The 10,333-nt window shown below is 41.5% G+C and overlaps 1 protein-coding gene across 1 annotated transcript in view; it reads left to right on the top strand.

Moving 5' to 3' along the window:
* The window catches only part of card14 (caspase recruitment domain family, member 14), a 19,851-nt gene extending 10,099 nt beyond the window's left edge, over positions 1-9,752 (top strand). The window contains exons 10-20 of the mRNA XM_084044888.1: positions 150-205; positions 837-915; positions 1,047-1,263; positions 1,943-2,069; positions 3,886-4,129; positions 5,050-5,113; positions 5,267-5,387; positions 5,991-6,155; positions 6,777-6,895; positions 7,910-8,025; positions 8,817-9,752. Coding sequence (XP_083901014.1) covers positions 150-205; positions 837-915; positions 1,047-1,263; positions 1,943-2,069; positions 3,886-4,129; positions 5,050-5,113; positions 5,267-5,387; positions 5,991-6,155; positions 6,777-6,895; positions 7,910-8,025; positions 8,817-9,024 — 1,516 coding nt within the window. The 3' untranslated portion in view covers positions 9,025-9,752. The remainder of the gene's footprint in view (positions 1-149; positions 206-836; positions 916-1,046; positions 1,264-1,942; positions 2,070-3,885; positions 4,130-5,049; positions 5,114-5,266; positions 5,388-5,990; positions 6,156-6,776; positions 6,896-7,909; positions 8,026-8,816) is intronic.
* Positions 9,753-10,333: the final 581 nt, after the last annotated feature.

Below are 10,333 nucleotides of genomic sequence, written 5' to 3'. Positions count from 1 at the left end.
CAGACTTGACAAAAGCACTGCAGTCATAGAGTTGATCTTACTCAAGGTCACTGAACCAGTCCAAGAGTTGCAGTGTCCAAGATAATGTTTGGAGAACGACGAACTAAGTGATAGAAAGAGAGAAACCAATGCTTTGTCTTCTCTTTCAGCTTGGAGATGACTGACACCGAATCTTTGTTGGATGACTTCGTTGTCCTCCCCGATGGTACGGTATAACTGAATTCTGTATCAATTAGTAATAGTTGAGTCATACAGAGTTGGAGACACTTCACATTATAAGGTAGAAGTTTAAGACATGAGGAGAGGTACACTAAACATTCAGGATAGGGGTACAGTAGTCCTCCTGGAAGGCAGGGAGAGAGCCTAGTTATATACAAAGATAAGAGAGGAACTTGCTTGTGTCACAGGACTAAGCTGCACCCTAAAGTGTGTTTAGGGCCTAAACAATAGATACCAGGCCTGTGTCAAGGCATCTATCATAATCCATAACAGTATAACAGCATATCACTGTTATGATATATAACAGTATATCATAATAGTGTGTGTCTGTGTCAGTGTGTGTGTGTGTGTGTGTGTGTGTGTGTGTGTGTGTGTGTGTGTGTGTGTGTGTGTGTGTGTGTGTGTGTGTGTGTGTGTGTGTGTGTGTGTGTGTGTGTGTGTGTGTGTGTATGTGCGTGCGCGTGCGCGTGCACGTGCGTGTGTGTGCGTGTGTGTGTGTGTGTGTGTGTGTGTGTGTTTGTGCGTGTCGGGTAACACATTCACTTTTTTTAGTTTTGTTTTGTTGACGTTATATCCTCAATGCCAAGTCAATTAGCAGCCTTGCTTTTGTTTTATAGAGAATTGCAAAGGATTACAAAGGGGAAAGGCTTACAAAGCATTGCAAAGGACACACTCTACCAATTGCAGCACTAATAGGTGAGCCATTTAACTCCAATTATACTACTACTAATAGTAATTGTCTGTTTTTCGGAAACGAATGTACAAGATTCATAGCTATGAATAATGATGTCAAATAAATCCACCCTTATTTCTCTATTATTTGTCAGCTTGTGTAGAACATCTCCCCCTCCGTTCCTGGTGCGCTCTCGTCCCCGGGCCATCCGGGTCTCTGCCCGTGTCCTTACCATCTCCTTCCAAGCAGACACTCTGCTCAGTCAGCTGACGGTCGTCGGGGGCAACAAGACCGGTGTGTTTGTTCACCAGGTGATGGAAGGCACCGCTGCCCAAGGCGTTGGCATCAGACCCGGGGCACAGATAGTACAGGTGAGAGTGTGTGTGTGTGCGTGCGTGTAGATTGTAATTGATCATATTCCTTTTGTTGGGGTAGGGTTTCCGACCCTCCGAGTATGACATCATAACAAAATGGCCACCGTGTGAATGTGATCAATGGTTCTGTGTGCAGAAAGTCTATAGCAGTGGTTCTCAACCTGGGGGTCGCGACCCCCAGGGGGGTCGCCAGATTTTTTGGTGAATGTGAAAAAAATAAAAAAATAACATTTTTTTTAACAAAATATTTTTTTATGTTATTATTAATTCATGTTTTATCAGTTAATGTACTAAATTCAAGATAAAAATATTTCATTATTAACATTAGGAAAACATTTTTAATGTAATATAATAAATAATTATCAAATAACCTATTATAATTAAATAACCTAACCCTAACCCTAAAACCGAAATAAAGTAACCAAAAAACGGGAAAAAAAACAAACCCAATCCGCCCAGAACCGCAAAAAAAAAAAACGCGCTGCGCTCGAGTGCATGCGGGGGGTCGCGGGAAATAATATAATTATTTTGGGGGTCGTGGCCTGAAAAGGTTGAGAACCCCTGATCTACAAGCTCACAACGCGTCACAATGCGACACATTGTGAGCTGGTACGTCATCAGTATGAGGATCATCAGTATGAGAGTCTATGAGAGTCATTGTACCGTTGTGTTGCAGGTGAAATATGAGCAGAACCAGCAGGCTCTGAGCATGGTACTGGAGGACTCGACCTTAGAGGAGGCTCTGTGGGCTTTGGACCAGGTCCGGGGATTCTGTCACATTTCCCTGCGACCCAGCCAAGATGGTAGGTTGCAGTGTGAACACTATATTTTTTCCCCACTACTATCAAGTTCTTAATCATTTTTAAGTTGCCGTGGGCCATTTAATACAATTTTAATTTCCAGATTTTATACTTCGCTATCCATCATTATAATTTCTTGAAACGGACTGAATGTTCAGTATAACCACACTTCACACATGCACAAACATATCTGGCCATGTCAAAGTCATAAGATAAGTCATAAGATAGCACTGTGGTACAGCAAGCCACATTGTTCTTGACTGTGACAAGACATAAATCAACCTCGTAAACTTTAGGGAAGTACCGAAGTAGAAACTGGTTCCACTAATGATGAAATATCATCTCCACTCATCTGACTTTCTCAGTGATGCTAAACAATAACACCAGTGGTGGAAAGTAACTAAGTACATTTACTTAAATACTGTACTTAAGTATAATGTTGAGGTATTTGTACTTTACTTGAGTATTTCCAATTTCCAATACTTTTACTTCTACTCCACTACATCTCAGAGGCAAATATTGTACTCTACAATTATTTGAAAACTTTAGCAACTTTTTAGACTTTGATTATTACCACTTCAGCCCTATATGTATTTCAATACAAGCTTGTAGATCGGCTATTTTCAAAAGATTTTTCATACATTTTGAACTTGTGAAATCGGACATTTTGCACAATGAGTACTTTTACTTTTGCACTTTAATTATATTTTGATACCAGTACTTTTGTACTTTTACTCAATTAAATGTTTTATTCCAGACGTTCCCTTGTAACAGAGTATTTCTACATTGCAGTACTTTTTCCACCACTGGTGATGCTAAACAATAACACCAAAGTTTGTATTTGAGCGTGACTCTAAGTGAGGAAATGATCTTGACACCAGAGATGCTGATGCCAATCGCACACTCAAAATAGTGTCCTCTAAAACTAAGACCACAAAATGTCAAGATGATATACAACAACAAGGAAGAACTGGAGTTCCTCAAGCATATCTCTCAGAATTCCAGGCATAATTAAACCCACAATTAACCTGTAGCTATGTGGCTGGCACTGCATCAAATCAGATCCATTTTCTTTTCCATCTCCATTGTATTTCCTTTTATTTCCTTTACGTCACCGTTTTGTTTAACAGCGCAAAAGAACGGGGAATCACAACAAACACCAAATACATAGCAAGTAAACAAGAAACTTACTGCACATGTTAGCACACATTATGTCCACATTAAGCCACCCTTCCTTGCTTGTAGTTTCTAAAGGCTAGCCACTACAACATTGGTTCTCAAAGTGGGGTCCGGGGACCCCCAGGGGTACTTAAGGGGGTTCCAGGGGGTCCCCAGCTAAATGATGGACAGGAACCAAATGGACCCTTATGGGTGTGTAACTCTGAGAGAGTACAAATGGAACCAAATGGACCCTAACGGGTCCATTTCGTTCCATTTGTACACTCTCAGAGTTAAATGAACATTGATTATACAATATGAATTGGGGTCCCAGAGGTATAAATGCCATTAAATGGGGGTCCGTAGCCTAATGCATGTTAAACTGGGGGTCCTTAAAATTAAAATGGTTGAGAATCACTGCTAGAGAGCCGTAAAAACCTTCTCTTATTGGGGTCCCTGGCTTATCTTTTCAAATGGGGGTCCGTGCGGTAATAAGTGTCAATTTGGGGGTCCTTGACATGAAAAGGTTTGAGAACCACTGCACTAGAACAATGTACACCAGGTTCTCCATGTCGTGTGTTACTCCTATTACAACAAAAGTAAGACATTCCACAATGTTCTATACTTTGTGTCCATTATCTTTATACCATTTCATTCTCAGCCTATGAGAAGCTGCTGCAGCAGCTGCAGAGCACGCACACTAACTCAGGAGACTCTTTCTACGTGCGCGTCAACATGGCGCTCCCTCCTGGCCCCCCCGGTGGCGCCCTGGCCGTCTCCTGCAACGACATCCTGCATGTGACCAACACACAGCCCGCTGGCACCGAGGACTCCTGGCGTGCCAGCCACGTCTACCCCTGCCAACTGCTGGACCTCCAGAGCGGCACGGTGCCCAACTATTATAGGTGGGGTGTGGCTGAGGCTGGCATGGATGAGTCATTATGGAGTTGTGCGATGATAAGGGAACCGTGTCTGCATAATGAAGAGCAGGTGCTGTGAGTGGTAGGGTCATTAACTTTTAACCCATTAAGACCTGAGGCGATTCTTAAAAAAAATCTAAATCCTAACAGTTTTTTGAAAAAAATATAAAAAGTATTTTTTCACGATTTTTGAATAGCCAAAGAAATCAAAAGTGACACAGATGCGTTCCAGGTATTAATGGGTTAATTCAGGCCATTTCGGAAGATGTTCATCAAAACGTTATTGCGGAAATGTGGCCATAGAATAAGAAATAAATAGATAACCAAATTACTATCTATCCATTATTATATAAATATAAAATATATCTCTGCTGTATCTCTGCTCTGAAATGACAAAAAAAAAAAAAAGTGGAGTTAGGAGGTTTTGTTCATCATTGATGAGAACAGCTGAATGGACCTCCAAGCTCACAATGAGGTTGGAGGTCAAAAGGGGGTGGAGCCTGGAGTCAGCTAAACCAGCGAACTCCACCCCCCTATGGTGAATTTAGCTGGTTTAGCAGAAAGTTTGAGGTTCCAATGGAGTTAGATGGTTTTGTCAGAAGCACTTTTTAATACTTTTCATTGGTTCAATAATGTTTTGATCAACACACAGACGTAAAGGGTGTTCAATGGCCCTGATTTATGGAAAAAAATGCAAAAGGGGAAAAATGGAGTTAGCTGTTTCCTGCCGGACAGCAACGATATATATATTTTGAGCTAAGTGGAATTAAATCCTTATGGTACAAGTATGAAGGGCCATAAACATTTTGTTGAGGCAGTGATGAGGCATGAGACAGACAGTTTACATGCAATGTACTGTATATGTCTGAGAAATACTGAATCTGTTTCCTGATATCACTGTACAGGGCACAGCGACTGCTGATCAGAGCAATCGAAGACATGAGCTTCCAATCAAAGATGGGTCAAAAAGTAAGAGTAATGTTTTGTTTTACCTTAGGATCCAGCCTGGTGATGATTTTGTATTGATTTGTTATTTCTGTTTTCAAAAGTGCTATAGAAATGTTTATCATGACTATCACTTTTTTCTCTCTCTCTCTCTCTCTCTCTCTCTCTGTCCATCAGATGGAACGTGTGTTGGCCCCAGAGAAGCAGAAGGCTGTGAGGATTGTCAGCACGGGGCGCCAGGGCAGGAACCCTCTGTGGATCAGTGTGGAGAACCGTAAGACAAAGAGTACAGAGTCAGGTGAATACAGTACACGCACGCACGCACGCACGCACGCACGCCTGTGTTCAGCAATATGCAAAAATATGCAAAAAACTCATTCCAAAATCAAGAGATGGCCAAAAGCAGCTAAATAATCAAAAGAAACAAGGAAACAAACAAATTATGATAATGGGATGAAACACTCTTACACAGAGAGAACTACATTCTGTATGTCTTATGTCCATTGTCTCCCTCTCCTGACACAGAGAGGTAATTGCAACAATGTCCGAACTACAAAAAAGATGGTGGTGGCACATCTAGTGCCCAGTCTGGTGCGGACTCTCTCTTTTCCCCGGTGTTTCGCCCAGGTGGGCGTGGTTTTGAGGTTAGGTTTAGGCATAGTTTCTGTGAGATTGGGGTAAAGGTTAGGGTTTAGGTATATAAACTCGCCCACCTGGGTGAAACACCAACGAAAGATGGAATCCCCAGTCTGGCGTGCTTCAAATAATGTTATGTCCAACCCACTGCAGATGTGCTAGTGATATATTGTATTAATAATGCTACAATAAAATAAATATTCATTAAAATAATCCAATGATTCTAGCTTTAAAGTGCTCGATTTTCCTCGTTGCCCCCTTCTAGGTGATGCATCGGCACCCAGAGGGTGTGTGACTCTCATGCCATACACCTTGGTCACCCCCCACTTCCCACCGGTCTGCAGACCCATTCTGCTGCTGCCCACCATCCTGGGACGCGTCTTGGACAAGAAGATGGCAGAGTGGCAGGGCTTTAAGCTCTGTGAGCCTGGTAAGGAAACTCTCTCTTGAGCCACCTTGTATCATTCTGTATAATCATATAATTATGATGAAGGTTGGATGAATGCCACACAGACAAATCCCTACAACTAGTCATTGTCATCTACAGTAAGTAGAATTGATGACAATGGATGGCGTGACATACTGTGTGTACCACATTGGGGAGGGTGGAGGGCTCAACTCAACTTCAATATAAATGCATGTCAGGATTGGGTCTCCAAAGTAGGGGCATCAACTTACTATAAAGATCTGTGAAATGGGGGTCTTTAACTATTTATTGCATTAAAAGGAGATAAGAAAGCTAGGGCATTGAAGATATGGAATTTAAAAAAAGTACTTTATACCAGAAGGCACTGGTGTTAGTGAAAATGGGAGCATTCATATTCTGGGCATTAAAAAAACAATGTATTGTAACCAATCATGAAGGCTTATATTACAGCTGATTCCATGATGATGATGATGATGATGATGATGATAATGATGATGAATGATGATGTTGTTGAGCATAATGATGTTTGATTGACCTGAACCTACTATACAATAAATATTCCAGAAAATCTATATATCTTACTAATGCATATTCTACTATTTTCTGTTGTGTTTTGTTCTCCAGAGGTGCTGACCCCCACTGAGCATGCTGCCAGGCTGCAGAGGTCTGAGGTTCTAGAGGAGTGTGAACAGGATGGGAACCAAAGCTACACTCTGCAGAGTGTGGAGAAAGTCATGAAGCAGGTTAGCCTTTTGCAGCAACCATCAAACATAACGTATCACAGCACTAGGAGTAGCTAGTGGAAGAGGCGCTCTCATTTTACTTTTGCTGACGGCCTCAAACTTGGCATGTGTGTCCCACTTGACTCGGTGGTGTGTCAACGTTTCCGAGAACCGAAAAAAACACAAATATCTGTGAGTGTCTGACCACGGGTCTATGGAGGACGCACCGATTCGATTCTGCAGAGGACGCATGGGATCTCTGGGTGTTTGGGAAGAGTGTATGTGTCGGCTTCCCTGATTGGCCAACCCATAGGGCTGTGGGTTGGCCAATACACATACATTATTATTATTATTACTCTCCGCAGGAGAGTTTTGTTTTCACTTTCTAAATATGACACACCGATTGGTCAACCCTCACGTGACACGTGACAATACGGTGAAATATTGTATAAATACATGGCGTCACTTTGGCAGTGTCTTTGCCACTGCCAAAGTGAGGTAAGACAGGAACCATCACGAAATGGCTGCATGGCTGATACATAATTGGCAAATAGGACAGATAGGACACTTATATAGACAGGAGGGATATGACACACAGACGGATAGGACACTTATAGTACACAGACAGGACGGATAGGACACTTATACAGACAGGACGGATAGGACATTTATACAGACAGGACGGATAGGACACTTATACAGACAGGACGGATAGAACACTTACAGTATACAGACAGGACGGATAGGACACTTATACAGACAGGACGGATAGGACACTTACATAGACAGGAGGGATATGACACTTACACAGACAGGACGGATAGGACACTTACAGTATACAGACAGGACGGATAGGACACTTACAGTATACAGACAGCGGAGAGTTGTGCTCCGAGGAGCACTTTTTCTAGTTATTATTAATAATGTATGGTCTTGAAAATAAAGTCATACAGCCTAGCCCTAGGAAAGTACCGTGGTCCTTCATTAAAATGTTTGTCATAAATGTGCCCTCTGTCTGTCTGGTTTGTATCACAGGGCATTCACTGTGTGCTGCCACTGGGACTTGACTGTGTGCGTCGGCTGCACAGGGCTGAGATATTCCCCATCATCGTCTTCATCGCGCAGACTGCACGGAGTGCACGTAAACTCAGGTAACGTCTCTGGGTCCACACAGGATCACCTAGGGCTCACAATGACGATGCGTCGTGAGCTTGGAGATCTGCTATTTCAACTTATTTTTTAATACATATTCATCAATCACAATCGAGGCAAACATTTTAAATAATCGTTATGTTGATTTTTAAGTCATATCGCCCAACCCTAGGATCACCTCTCCCCCTGTCAGTGATACTGTTTAAATGCAACATGTTTCACTTGAATCCTCCGGTTCCTAAATGTCAGAAATCAAGCTCAAAATCCTACATTTGCTTCACATCTCATTCCCTCACTGTTCATCCCTCTAAAGATGGCTGAATTATTTGGGGCGTTTCTGGTTTGCGCCGATGTTAGTTTTGTTCTAAACCAGTGGTCCTTTAGGGGGTTGCAGGTGGTCCCCAGCTAAATGATGGAGAGTTGGTAACCAAATGGACCCTTATAGATCTTTAACTCTTGAGAGCGTAAAATGAAACCAAATGGACCCTTACGGGTCCATTTGGTTTCATTTTACGCTCTCAAGAGTTAAATTATTGTCAAACATCTGCATTACTTGATTAAAGAATTGTTATTTTGATCAAGGTTTGCCTGTTATCTCTCCACATCAATACATCATGGAATTGTGGACAAAATCGTATCCAACGACAACAAAGTATTCTGTCTTGCTTGGGTCTGAGAGGCTAAATCTCATCAAATGGTGGTCCGGACCGTGGCTCAAATGCCGAAAGAAAAATGGGCCTTGATACGAAAAGGGTTGAAAACTACTGTTCTAAACTATATTCCATTCCAGGTCAAAGCTGCATCGCCACGGCAGGTCGGAGGAGCAGCTGTTGGCGTGTTCCCAGAGCGAGGAGCCCCTCCTGGACAAGCTGCCCTGCCTGTACCGCCATGTGGCACCGGACTCCTGGTGTGACACCACCGCCCTCATGACCAGCCTACGCACCATGATCTGGGAGGAGCAGAAGAAGATTGTCTGGGTGGAGCCTGACCTCTGGTGAAAAGGGAGGGTGCAGTGGAATGGAATAGAATAGGTTCATGATGATAGAATATGATTTATATGTGAAAGGGGCTACCCGAGGAGAAATAAATATGATGTAATATGAGTTAAAGGTGAAAGGCAGGAATAGAATATAATAGAATAGAATAGAGTGATATTTTTTATTTTGTACAAAACGTGCATTCCGGTATACATGACCATATTTGTAAATATCTATCTAAAGGATAAAACACGAAAAAGCTAGAGAGATTATTTCCATTGACTGTACATGGTCGCTAATATTCCGCTAATAATCAGAATGACAGCTCAACCAGAAAAAAAATCCCTCGTGTAAACACGTCAATTGGAAGAGAATATTCCGATCCGGTCTGATCGGAAGGAATTTTCGTCATTGTTCAACGGGCTACTGTACCGGTAAATCAGGAATAGCACAGAATATAGTAGGATAAATACAAAAACATAAAAATAGAATGCATTTTATAAATGGCATTTTTGTACTAACACAATGTTAAGGATAGATGTAAGTTTTACAATAGATGTTTTTTTTTCTAAACATACCTGTGTATGTATCTATGATACTGATACCTATACTCTTAGTGATGTATCATTTTCAACGCGTCCACTAGTACAGTACTGGACAACATAAACCAGGTGGTTTCCAAACTGAAAATGTTAATTACACACATTTGAGTGCTTTCTTTTCAGAAACTTGGGTATTTTTAGACATTTTGGGGTGTTGGGCTTAAATGAAAGACGTATAGAACATGTATAATGGAGACATATTATATATGTCAAAGCTTTGCCTGAAGTTATCAAGCTATACCCACATCACTGAATATCTATTACGCTTGTGTTTCCACTATAAAGGAAGTTTTATTTACCTGTGATTTCTACTTACTGTATGTAGAAATCTTGTTTTGTTTTTACAAAAATAATAAAAAATGTTTGATTAGCAGACCTCAGCACTTGCTTAAATGTTATGACAGTTCAATGTGCCTATGGAAATGGTCATTCCAACAATGATATATCAAAATGTGACCTCCCTGACAAAATGTGTGTAGTACTTTGGAGTGGTTCACCTTATGCGGACTCTGAGATGTATTTGACAAGTAGGCCTAGACATTATTTGAGTTATGTCTCCTAATTGCAAATAAAAAAGCTCCTCCTTGTTATGCACTTGGAATGTAAAGTTGAGTCATTCAATTTAGTTTGACTCTGTTCCACAGATACATATTGTGAAAATAGCCGATCTACAAGCTCACAACACAATGTCTCGCAACACAATGTTTGCCTCCTTTTTATATTAGGCC

Source organism: Gymnoscopelus microlampas (assembly GCF_963454915.1).
Source record: "Gymnoscopelus microlampas genome assembly, chromosome: 2".
Lineage (NCBI taxonomy): Eukaryota > Metazoa > Chordata > Actinopteri > Myctophiformes > Myctophidae > Gymnoscopelus > Gymnoscopelus microlampas.
This window is presented reverse-complemented; position numbering and strand designations above follow the sequence as displayed.